Consider the following 13489-nt stretch of genomic DNA (forward strand, 5'->3'; position numbering starts at 1 on the left):
GGCCGTGTGCTCACTAATATGCTTTACTTTAAAAATGCGTATTTGTTCCTCTCCGTTTCGGCTTTCAGTCCACACTGAGACAGTGCTTTTAGGAAATTAATTTTTGAAAACGCTGTCTTGGGATGCGATGATTAACCGGTTTCACTATTAACCCTGATTTAATTCGTCACGGTTAATTATCGTGAAGGCTTTTCAACCCTGTGGTTTTGCACGAAACAAAACTGCAGCAACTAGACAAAGTTATGCCAACTGTGAGCTAGTTTGTACACCGAGACTAATAACCACGCACAGTGAACTGACTATGACTAAGGCTATTAATTAAGGCAAGCTCGTTCAAGTTCGTTATTTGCAAAGGAAGCACACACACGTAACGCATTCACGCTTTTCAGGCGCACCTAGTTAAAATGACATGGGGCTTTTGTGACCGCGGGAACTGCATACGTCTGAAGTTTAAGGAAGAAGCAAAGTAAAGTACAAAGGGTTTACAAACCCACTAACAAATAATGGCTGATGAGAGTGATCATGTGGCGAGTGTTGATCCGCCAGCTGAGATTAATCGAGATTAACAGACTCAAGCCTGTTTACACCGTAAGCGTGAGCAGCGCATGTTTTTTTTTTTTGGCGTCCATGTTAACAGATTAGAGCTTTTATACTGCATGCAGAAACAGCGTGAGCATCACTGAAGCAGCAGTGCCATGATAGTTTTGGCACTGGGTCTAAAAAGTAGCAATTTTACCCAATAAATGCATCAATAATATCCACTGATTTTTATATAGTCAATCAAATTAGCTTTTAAAAAAGCAACAAATATGTAGTTAGGCCCGAACTACAAAACCAAATTTAAAATAATTTTAGTTTTAAACAAGTGGGGTTTTGAAATCAATGAATGCTAAAAATCATGATAACCGTGAAGCGAGATTATTGCTTTGACTATAATCGTACAACCAAAACTTATAATCTTTGCATCCCTAATGCTTTCCATATTGCATACATTTTTTTTTTTTGCATTCTGGACTGTGAAAATGGAGGCTTTTGAAAAATTTTGCCGTTTTTAGGGCTGCGCGATTATTTGAATTCGAATTGCAATCGTGATTTAAAATGTTGTGATTAGCTAATCCCAAGAGGCCAACTAAGATCGCAAGTTCTTTCGTTACAAACATAATACATTAATTTCAGGTTTCCCAAATCCATCGTTCCAACGAACATTCGCAAATTGCGAACTGTGGCGCAAACTTGTGCACTTGCAACTACACCTCTGGAGCTGTAGTTAGAAACACTCTCAGAAATAAATCTACGTGAGCTGTCACTGGGGTGGTAACTTTTCGAAAGTTACAAATTTGTACCTAAAAGGTCTATATTAATTCCTCAAGGGTGCATATTAGTACCTAAAAAGTACAAAAGTGTTAATTGAGTTACAGTTGCCTTTCTATAAATTTGCACCCACAGAACTGCCGCTCACATTATCATTTTTCTTTGTCAGACCATTCTATGTAAACTCTAGAGATGGTTCTGCATGAAAATCCCAGTAGATCAGCAGTTTCTGAAACACTCAGACTAGCCTATCTGGCACCAACAACCATGCCATGTTCAAAGTCACTTAAATCACCTTTCTTCCCCATTCTGATGCTTGGTTCGAACTGGAGCAGATCGTCTTGACCATGTCTACATGCCTAAATGCATCGAGTTTCTGCAATGTGATTGGCTAATTAGAAATTTGCGTTAACAAGGAGTTGGTCAGGTGTACCTAATAAAGTGGCCTGTGTGTGTTTGTGTGTGTGTGTGTGTGTGTGTGTGTGTGTGTGTGTGTGTGTGTGTGTGTGTGTGTGTGTGTGTGTGTGTGTGTGTGTGTGTGTGTGTGTGTGTGTGTGTGTGTGTGAATAAACACACAGTACAGACCAAATGTTTGGACACATCTCATTCGAAGAGTTTACTTTATTTTCATGATTATGAAATTTGTAGAATCACACTGAAGGCATCAAAACTATGAATTAACACATGTAGAATTATATACATAACAAAAAAGTGTGAAAATGAATTATGTCGTATTCTAGGTTTTTCAAAGTAAAAAAAAATTGCTTTGATTCCTGCTTTGCAGACTCTGGATTATTGTAGACGTAGCCAGAGAAAGAAAAAAAGGATGCTGAGTGAATAAATTGAAGGGCTTTATGCAGCACATTAACAGTAAGGGTTGAGCTGTTAATGACCTTTCAGAAACAATGAGCAAAGGAGGTGAGATTAGATGGCCATTCAGAGTGACGTTATGAAAGAGACTGATAAAAAGTTTACATTGTTTCAGAGGTTTCTCTTCAAATACCACAGGAGAAATAAAACATGCACATGCAGAAATGATTGAGAAGCACTAACAGTGTATTTCTAAAAAGCTCATGAGCTAATGTTGATGTTACAACTAAAATACAAAGTGTAAAACAATTTCATTGTTATTTTAAAATACTTGGTGAGCTTTAAGGTGCTGCAATGCCGTTTGCATTGATGAAATCATCCAAAGTAGTAAATACAGCACATTAGTATTCAAAAATTTGTGATAGATCATTTTTTTTGTGGGCAACATGGTTAGCAATGTTGTCTCACAGCAAGAAGGTTGCAGAAGAGTCTCAGTTGGGCCAGTTGACGTTTCTGTGTGTAGTTTGTGTGTTCTCCCGGTGTTGGTGTGGGCATCCGCTGCATACAACATATGCTGGAATAGGTGGTTCATTCTGCTGACCTCTGAATTAGAGACTAAGCTGAAGAAAGATGATTTAATTCATTAATATTTCTTGTGCTGTTGAAGCCTCTTATATATGCCATTCATAAAAAAAGTGATGTTTTGCATTTTATTTTCTCAGTAATTATTGCGATAAGTGATATTATTGTAATTTTAACACCATTCTGGGGTGTTAATGATCGCAAACTAATATTCAAACAATCACTTGTGAGGATATTGACACATCTTTGATGCAATAAAGCCTCATTTTCATGTCTTTTGCTTCAAATTAGAGGTCACTGTTTAGTAAAACCCTTTAAAAACCAAATCATCAATAATTATTTATTATAATTATTAATTATTATATCTGTAATCAGTTAGACATGCAGAATTTTAGTTTGCCAATAAGATTAATTCTACAAAAATGTACAATTTAAATTAATATGCGCTTCTTTTAAATACAGATGCAATTTAAAGCTTTATTTTCTGTTCTTTTATTAAATCAGAAGATAAAGCTTTCAAAATGATTACATATGAGCTTAGATTTCTCAGTGTTGGTATACTCAGTACACATTATCAACAAACAAATGTATTTGTGCAAATTACATATTTAAAAAGCTCCAAAAATGCTAATTTATTCAATTAAAAAGGCTGACACTAAGCTTGTAACTTTTCAAACACACGACTCAGACTTGACAACTTCACTTGTGCTAATTTAAGCTATTTTTAATTAAGCTGTTTTCTTTCATGGACAGCTGTTTTTATCTTTTGTATCTTGGCTGAAGGCTGTTTGCTTCTGATGTCCGTCTTTATGCCTACATTCGCTCACAAACTCAGGATCATACCTGAGTTAACAGTGAAAGCTATTAACCAGCATCAAGGTATCCACAAAGCCTGATTGCACTGATTTGGTTTAGTAAACTTGAAACTTATCCTGTAATCCTGAGTTTGTTCAGCCACCATCATGGAACAGGCCCCCGAAAATTTCCTAAATACACTCAACCATATAGACTTTCCCCTCGAAAAAAACTCTTTTCTCCATATGCACCAGACACTTTACTTAAACTCCACGTTACAAGGACTGAATAAGATAACAATGTTTACCTGTGAAATTACCACACAATCATGTTGCACTACTTAATTTCTTTACCTCTTTTGCACAATATATCGCGCAATATAGTTCTGTTTGATGTTAAACATGCTTGTACATGTTTAAAGTTAAGTATTTATAGTATATGTATAGTTTGTTGGCCTTATAATGATCTTTTAATGTATTTAGCAAAATTTTAGGGATAAAGTGTTTTTACAAATTTATGTTTCTATTTAAAGTTTACTGAAGTTTCTGTATAATTATTTAACAGAAAAAAAGTAAATTTTACTGAGGATTTACTGTAAATTTACGGAATCTTCCCGTTTTTTTTTTTAAAGAAGGAAATTACGTTAAAAAAAAACTGAGAATGTACTGGCAGAAAATTACCAGTATATTTTCTGTTTTTTACGGAAGTTTTACAGAATTATTTGTTTACTAGAAAAAGGAAATTTCTGTAAAAAACATAAATGTGCCGGTAATTTTCTGCCAGTACATTCTTCGTATTTTTACTGTATTTGTTTTATACAGTGTATAGTAGATTACGCCTATGCTATGTAATGTTTAAAATGTCTTTTATGTCTGCCATTGTTTTTATTCATTCATTTTCCTTTTGCTTAGTCCCTGAATTATCAGGGTTCGCCACAGTAGAATAAACCGCCAACTGTTTCGGCATGTTTTATGCAGTGGAATGCCTATCCAGATGCAACCCAGTACTGGGAAACACCCATACACAGTCTCATTCACAAACACTCATACACTACGGCCAATTTAGTCCATCCAATTCACCTATAGCAGAAGTCTTTGGACTGTGGGGGAAACCGAAGCACCCAGAGGAAACACATGTCAACATGGGGAGAACACGCAAACTCCACACAGAAATGCCAGCTGGTCCAACCGGTACTCGAACCAGCGACCTTTTTGCTTTTAGACGACAATGGCAACCACTGAGCCACCGTGCCACCCCGGCATTGTTTTATATATTTATAATTGTTTATTTATGTAACTCCATGGTCCTGCAAGACATGACATTTCATTCCTCTTTATGTCAACACAGGTAGAGGAATGACAATAAAGCAACTTGACTTAAACTTGTCTAACTTGAACTCAAAATCAATAAAGTGACTAAAGTGCAAGTGAACATATATACAGTGAACAGGAGTGTGTTATTCTCATCTGTTTGTTATCTGATTGACCGAAACCTTTCTTCCAGGTGTAAATATACAGATTTTGAGATTTAACTGAGATCACACTAGATTAGGGTAACCTTTACATCTGCAGAAAAATCGATGAAGTCTCTTAGACGTTCTCCATTTTCCTGAATAAAATGGCATCTCATTGGTGATTTATGAGGAGAAGTAGATGCTCACCTGTACTTCTTCAAGCACAAGCAGAACATGCACTTTCTAAAAGCATCACTCAAGTTAAAATAGAAACTCGTGCCCGCTCCTGCAATCTCAGACAAACACTTCTCTCTCTCTTTCACCTTCTCTCTCTCTCTTCTGCGGGTTGGTGTGGCAACAGCTGGCGAGCCGCTATAAATACTCTCCTCTGTTAGAAGCTCTTTTTCCTGCTGTTTCTTCCATCACTCTCCTCCTGCTGATCTGCTGCCCTCCCTCTGGATAAACCTCCATGTCAGCAGTCACTGTTAAGTGTTGCTAGTTGACTGATATGAGCTGAACGATGCTGGAATGCAGTATGCGTTCATAATTTAATCCAAAGCAGCACACTAGTGTTCAAAATGTTTCGTTGGTAAGATTTTTTTTATCGTTTATTTTTTAAATATGTAGAGTAGGCCATTTATAATAATAATAAAAAAGTTGTGCAATATTTTGTTACAGAAAATAATGTGATAAGTGATGTTGTTGTAATTTTAAGACCACTTGATGTCGCTGATTATATATATTAGTTATCCAACAGCATTTTAAATAATGCAAATAGGGATAAACCATGCCAAGAGCCAAAACCTTTTATTCTGAAGGCTATTTAGATTCTGATATTTGATGTAAATTACTCAAATATCCTAATATAAACTTTAACACCTAGGGCCCTATCATACACCCGGCGCAGTGTGGTGCAAGGCGCGGCGCAATAGTCTTTTGGTAGTTTCAGCTTGGCGCAAGAGTCGTTTTGAGGCGTTGCTCTACGCTGTTTAAAGAGCAAATGCATTTGCGCTCATTTGTGCGCCCATAGGTGTTCTGGTCTAAACAGGAAGGCGTTCTGAGGCGGACCGCTGGCGCGTTGCTATTTTGAGAAACTATAATAGATTTTTCATTAGACTAAAACTAACCCGGTCTAAACTCCGGCGCAGAGTTGCGCCTCGCTTACACACTGCTTAATACGCACAAGAGAGCAATAGGCAAATATCTTTACATATGAAAAAATTTAAATATTAAGGATATATATAGGATATAATAAGAATAGATAAAGAATATAAATATAAAGGATTAAAATATTACAAAACATATTATTTTCTAGCCTACATAAATATGAAAAACACTGCTTTTATGTCTTCTTCATCTCGGGAGGCTTTTTCAGTTCATTCATAACAATTTGATTTTGTATAATGTTATTATTATTAGCAGTATTATTTATTATATCCATATTTATATTTGTTTTATTAAAAACAAGCTTAGATTTGCCCACCTGTCAGGTTTTAGACCATATGGGTCACAGCAGTTTTAGGATATAACTCTGAACTCTGATTATTGTTCATTTATTTGTTTGCTGGAAATTATAACTGAATTTAGAAATATTTTTGAAACGAATATTTGCGCTTAACAAATAAAATGATTTATTTATAGACTAATTGATGTCTGTGCGTAAAGGTTTTTCTATCCAAGAGCGAAAGTGAAAGTAGTTCCATTATCTTTCATTCTCACACAGTAGATGCTCTGTTTAACAGTTTTCTGTTAAAAAACTGTTAACTGTTAACAGTTTGCTTGTGAAATGCTCATTTTTTTCCACTCAGACTTGCGCGACAAAGCTGGCTCTTAAAGGTAATGGGAGATGAGACTCTAATTGGTTTATTCTCAAAACACACCTATAACTCATTAAGAAAATAAACTCAACCCTTTTAGCCCATGCGCCTTGGTGCAAAGCAGGTTTTCCCGTCCTTAAATTAGCAAAAATGCGTTCTGACACGCCCTAAAAGCGTTTGTGCCCTGCGTTTTGCGCTCTGCGCATGGACCGTCAAAATAGAGCCCCTAATGTAGAATGTAAAGTGTTATTATGTCAAAATTTTATTTAATGTTATTCGTGAAGTTCTGCCATTTTTATAATGTCATGGAAGTTGACTGCAGCTTTTAAACTGTTTATTAAGATGGGTTCAATGCATGTTTATTCCTATAGCACTTTTACAATGTAGATTGTTTTAGAGCAGCTTAACGTAGATGTTTTAGTAAATTGAAACAGTGTCCGTGCAGATTTCGGAGATGAAGTTCAGTTTAGTTCCGTTCAGTTTAGTGTGGTTTTAATTTTCACTGCTGAAACTCCAAACACTGAAGAGCAAATTCATCAATGCGCAGCTCCACAAGACCCAAACCAAGCAAGCCAGTGGTGACAGAGTTCTTTCAAACCTTCAGTAGTTTTTAGCAAAACATTTGGTTTTGTGTGATAGGTTTTACACATTGCATCACCAAAAATGGTGTACCAAGCAAATATATTGATTATTGCGACAGGTGTAATTTAAAGGAATGATTTTTGCTCATGGCTATCAACAGCATTTTTCACTATTTATTTCGTCATAACCAAGCTTTCACTGGCGATAAGCACATTGAACATGTAAAACTTGTGGTTGTTGCAATAGTCGTCCTCATGCTTTATCCATGTGTATTTAGCTTTTAAGCTTTTTTTTTTTTTTTTTTTTTTTTTTTTTACTTCAGTTTGACCTCATCCACTACAGAGCCCAAAACCCCTATCCATTTGTTTGGGCAGAAGTTACAAGCCATGAAAATCAAAGGAAAAAGCGTAACTCTCATTGTTCAACCACTTTTTATTGTGTCAAAATAGAAAAAAGAGACTTGAGGTGTTTTGTTTTATTATTATTTTTTAACTTATGACCTGTTTATACCAGCCATTACGTTCATATTAGTATCCTTTGTCTAGTCGTAACATTGCCGATCAGCACAAGCTAATATCCCAATGTGCATGGGCCTTTATGATCACCTGCATTTATTTGATCAAGAATACTGATATTGAAATATTATTACAATTTAAATGATCGTTTTTTTTTCTGTTTTAATATATTCTAAAATACAGTTTATGCAAACTTCCGCATAATTACGCCAATCTACAGTTTCACTGTACCTTTTCTTGATTGCATTGTCTGTTACTGATTGCTGATTAATGTATTTAGTAATGTAATCAATAGGTTACTTATTTTAGATCATGCATTCTGATCACTTTTTAGATTACTACCTCAAAATTCCATTACTTCTATACCACATGAGCTAAAAGTACCAGTTGAGATCGATTAATAAGCTAATTTATGTCAGATTATTAATGATCTGACAATGTTGTCAACAGCAGACGCAACACAGCCAGCATAACACAATAATACAATCCTAGAAGGTAAACTGATACACAATTTAGTTTTTCCCCCTCCAAACACAGTAGAATATTTTTTAAAATGCTCACTTAGTTTTTCCCTTGTACTTGCTGTACTTATTTTGCATGGAGCTCTCGCGCATTTCAAAACGGCACATGCTAATGACGTCTAATGATTTATGCATACTAATGATCGTGCTTGATTAACCATAATTTAGATTACGATTAGGATAATTGAATCAGCAAGAATTATTGACTTGCATCCCTAGTGTGAACAATAAATGAGTCTTTATCCAGTGATCTATGCATGCTAATCACCATTCTTAATCAACCATCATTTAATAATTATAATAATAATAATAATAATAATAATAATAATGATCATGTATTTTTTATAGCACCTTTCAAAACTTAATTCTCTAAGCACTTTACACTAAAAAGATACAGATGCAAAACGTATTTTGTATAACAATAAAAGTAGAGCATTTCATATAAAACATGAAACATAGATAAAACATACAATATCTAAAATCATTTAGACGTATTGATTTAAATGATCATCAAAATTGAATCAGCATGGATTAATCACTGGCAAAATGTATCCAAATGTATCCAAGGATTTATGCATGCTAATCATCATTCTTAAATTCTCTAAGCTCTTTACACAAAAAAGTGATGAACCGCCAATTATTCCAGCACCTGTTTTACGCAGCGGATGCCCTTCCAACTGCAACCCAGTACTGGGAAAGACCCATACACTCTCACATTCACACACAATCATACACAACAGCCAATTTACTTTGTTTAATTCACCTATAGCTTATTCACCTATTGCGCAGTCTTAGACTGTGGAGTAAACCAGAGCACCTGGAGGAAACCCACGCCAACACGGGAAGAAACATACACGGAAATGCCAACTGGCCCAGTTGGGACTCAAAGCAGCAACCTTCTTGCTGTAAGGCCACAGTGCTAACCACAGAGCCACTGTGCTGCCCATATCTTAAAAAGATCATCAAAACTGAATCAGCATTGATTAATCACTGGCATCCCTAGTGTGAACCATGACAGAACTATATTTTTAGTGTACTAAGATAGTTTTTGTGTATGCTTGTGTGTAGATTTGACTCTGGTAAAGACGGTTTCATTGACCTGATGGAGCTGAAGCTGATGATGGAGAAGCTCGGAGCTCCACAGACTCACCTTGGCCTGAAAAACATGATCAAGGAGGTGGATGAAGATTACGATGGCAAACTCAGCTACAGAGAGGTATGAACAAACTGTTTATATGTCTCTCTCTCTCTCTCTCGTGTGTGTGTGTGTGTGTGTGTGTTTGCTCTAAAATATATTCCTTTTAATTGTCTGGATAAAAAATATTTAAATATTTTGGAGCAGTAAACATGTCAGGCTAAATAATTCAAATTATTAACGTCTGCTGTCTTCATTAGTTTCAAAAACACAGATTTCATTACATCTCGAAAAGGCTTCTTTGGATATCCTTCTTTTCCTTGGATGTAAAGTAAAGCCATTGTACTGTTCAAGTGTACAGTATTCACCTTATTCTCCGTGGACAAGTGGGCGCTGCCATTTCAATCTTTTTGGCACAAGACTTCCGGTCTCATTCATTTCCATTCATTTTTAGACGTTAAAAACTGCTCGTTTCGCTGTTTGATGTTGCAAACTGATATTTCCTTGTTATATTATTCTACTTGGTCTGTATAGTCATGCAAGCATTTGTTTGTAGAGCAAGTAGTTTGATCGTTTTTTGCCGTTTAGTATTTCTAGTCATTTCTCCCATAGGCAACTGAAACGGAAGTTCTAAGACAATCGCGAAAACCAGCGCACTTCCGCATTTTAGAATAAGGTCAATAGCATGCTTGTGATGCTTGCTGGAGCAGTAGCTCTTGATTTGGATGCTCCTTTGCTGCTGGACATACTGTGTTGCCCTAAAAATTAAAATGAAATAGTCTTTGACAACAAAACAGCAACTTGCATATACTTTGAAACTTTTATCAATGTTATCAGTTTTAAAACCTTGACTTTTCCAAACTGTGGTAAACCTTGAAACCTGTTCCCATCATCCCATGCCTAGTGTGTGTTCTTGCTGAACCCGATCTGTCATAGTCCTCGAATGCTGATTGAATCTAGTGATTGAATCTTTTTGAGAGATTACCTTTCTGTGAACTGCGTTAGACTCCAGTGATCCTCTCACAGCACAGTTCTGTTAGTTGTGTACCAGATAACATCTCTGACGGGATTACAGCTCTGATTACAGCTCTGATATGGGGATTCACGCGAAATCTGAAAAATCAATCACATTTAGGCACATAAGCTGATTTACACGTGGTGGATGATAAAATGGGATGAAACTGGAGTTCAGATTTACTTGGAAAGCAAAGAGACCACTAACATGCATGTTGACAACTAGTATATAAGAAGGGTGGTGATATATATGTTAGAAATTTGATGTATGTGTGTGTATTTAAATAATGAGACACATTATTTAGTGTGAGGTATTTTTAAAATGCAAAATGCAGATTGTTTCCTATGAGGGTTGGTGCAAGTGGATAGAATTGCTTGTACAGTATAGGCAAAGGCACGGCAAGGCAAGCTTTATTTATAAAGCACAAATTTACACAACCGCAGTTGATCCAGAGTGCTTTGCAGTAATAAATCTAAAAGAAAATATAGACTTGTATTTAAAATATAAGAAAAATATATATAAACTGAAATACAGATATAAAATAACATGAATGCATCACTTAAAGGCAAGGTAGTAAAATATGTCTCTAAATTGGATTTAAAAGTATCCAATAATGGAGTAATCCTGATGTTGAGAGGGACACTGGCTGCGTCCGAAACCGCCTACTACTCAGGAGGTACTGCATTTGAATTTAAACATACTACTCGGCCGTTAGAAAAGTATGTTCTATACAGTATGAATGTGAAAAGTATGAATGAAATACGGACGTACTACATCCGCCATTTTGTTATGGTCACGTGACCTACCTGCGTAAGATGCGTCGCTTCACTTCCATACATGAATTCTCTTGCGGGGCATTATGGGATAGCGCAGCGTGCATGAAATGCGCACTTCAGAATCCCGCCGGAAGTAGTAAGTCATCCGGGTTCTTCTCGCGTACTGATTCTATGAATTCTATGAGCACACTACTCGGCTCGCATACTGATTTTAGCGTACTGTATAATATAGAAGTATGCAGTTTCGGATGCAGCCACTGTTCCAGAGCATTGGGGCCACAACACAGAAAACTTGACAAAGTCCTTTTAAGGCAAGTCATTTCACTCTGTGGCCATCTTCTCGGGCATTCTGTCTGAATGGGGAAACATCAAATTCTCCAAAATTGCTTGCCAAGCTAGCCATTGAATTTCAAGTTAGGAATCACCAATAACATTAAACAACTGTGTCTTGATTGGCTCCTGTACTAGAAGGCAGGCTTCATTTGCTATACTGACCGTTACATTTTTCCCTATTCTTACTTATACGAGTGACACGTTGTGTATTCTATAGTGTTTGAACTCGATCCGACCTTTTGACTTGCAGTGAGACCGAGGGACAGTCAGAAGAAACTGATCATAGGACCTTAATGGCCTACAAGCTGTATACGGCCTAATAAGTTCACAGATATAAACCGGGGCAGAATTGTGCAATGCTGTATATGTGTAAAGAAAGATCTTAAAATCAACTCTGAGTTTTATAGGAAGCCGGTGCAATGAGGCAGGGATTGGGGAGATATGATCTCTTTTCTTAGTTACTGTTAACAATCTGGCAGCTGCATTCTGAACCAACTGTAACCGAGACAGTGTTTATTGAGGTAGACCAATCTACAAAATAGATTTTTCAAAATAATTTCAAAATAAAAATAATTTAAAAATTATACTTTTTTGTTTTTTTGACCACAAACTCTGCGACCCACTGAAGTGGGTCACGACCCACCAGTTAAGAGACACTGCAATAGAGCACCTTTGGGATGTGGTGGAACAGGAGATTCACATCATGGATGTGCAGCTGACAGATCTGCAGCAACTGTGTGATGCTGTCATATTAATGTTGACCAAAATCTCTGAGGAATGTTTCCAGGGCCTTGTTGAATCTATGCCACACAGAATTAAGGCAGTTCTGAAGCCAAAAGGGGGTCCAACCCAGTACTTGTAAGGTGTTTCTAATAAAGTGTCCAGTGAGTGTATTTACTAATATTAACATACTTCATTTTAGCATACTCTATTTTGAACTTGCCGTAATTTTTTTTCATACATAATTTAAACAATATTTACCTATCCAAAAAAATTTGATAGAAAATTATAAAAATATAAATATAGAGAAACTACAAATGTTATTACAGTTACTAGAAGCTAATAGTTCAAGGTTTGTAAAAGATATAGATATAAAATAGACATTATTTAGACCTTTTTGGGGGGGAAGAAGCTCATCATAAGAGGAGAAACACACACACACACACACACACACACACACACACACACACACACAAACACACACACAAACACACACACACAATCACAGATGCACAAACAGGTGTCAGTGCAGCTGTGTTCAATACAGTCAGTCTGTTGTGTGTCAGACGAGGCTCTGACTCTGTGATTGGACAGACATTCCACATGGATAAGATTACGCACACACACACACACACACACACACACACACACACACACACACACACACGATTGTGCAGAAAATGAGGGGAAACCTGATATGAGGTCATTGGTTTGTCCTCTCCCTTCCTCTGAATGAAATCACTCATGTTTGCATACGATCTACAGACAAGTGAAATAAAAGACACACTTTACTGTTTGCTACATATCACAGTAAATAAAAACAGCTCGACTCATGGATTATGTGCTGACATAGACTTTGATTCTTTAATGTTTATTTTTAGAAGAGCATAGAAAAGCTTCCTCCTATGAAATGCTGATAACCTTCCAGCCACTTGAAGTGTGTGCGTGCCTCTGTGCGTGTATGAGTATGTGTGTGTGAGTGTGTGTGTGTATCTCGTATTCCTTATGATATGGGGACCAAAACGTCATCGATGATGCGCTGTTCAGTTTAACAGAACAGAAGTGCTCTCACTCAGCACAGTGAAGATTTCTTTATATTGTTTTAGTGGTTTGTGATGCTGTGA

General features: G+C 36.5%; 1 protein-coding gene across 2 annotated transcripts in view; it reads left to right on the top strand.

Moving 5' to 3' along the window:
* The window catches only part of efhd1 (EF-hand domain family, member D1), a 24125-nt gene that overhangs the window by 4737 nt on the left and 5899 nt on the right, over positions 1-13489 (top strand). For both annotated transcript variants that reach the window (XR_015508376.1, NM_001305594.1), the window contains exon 2: positions 9455-9602. Coding sequence is in view for 1 of the 2 variants with exons in the window: in NM_001305594.1 (NP_001292523.1) it covers positions 9455-9602 (148 nt within the window). In the remaining variant the exon portion in view is untranslated. The remainder of the gene's footprint in view (positions 1-9454; positions 9603-13489) is intronic.

The sequence above is a fragment of the Danio rerio genome, chromosome 15, assembly GCF_052040795.2.
Source record: "Danio rerio strain M-AB ecotype USA chromosome 15, GRCz13ab, whole genome shotgun sequence".
In the NCBI taxonomy this organism is placed as follows: Eukaryota; Metazoa; Chordata; class Actinopteri; order Cypriniformes; family Danionidae; genus Danio; species Danio rerio.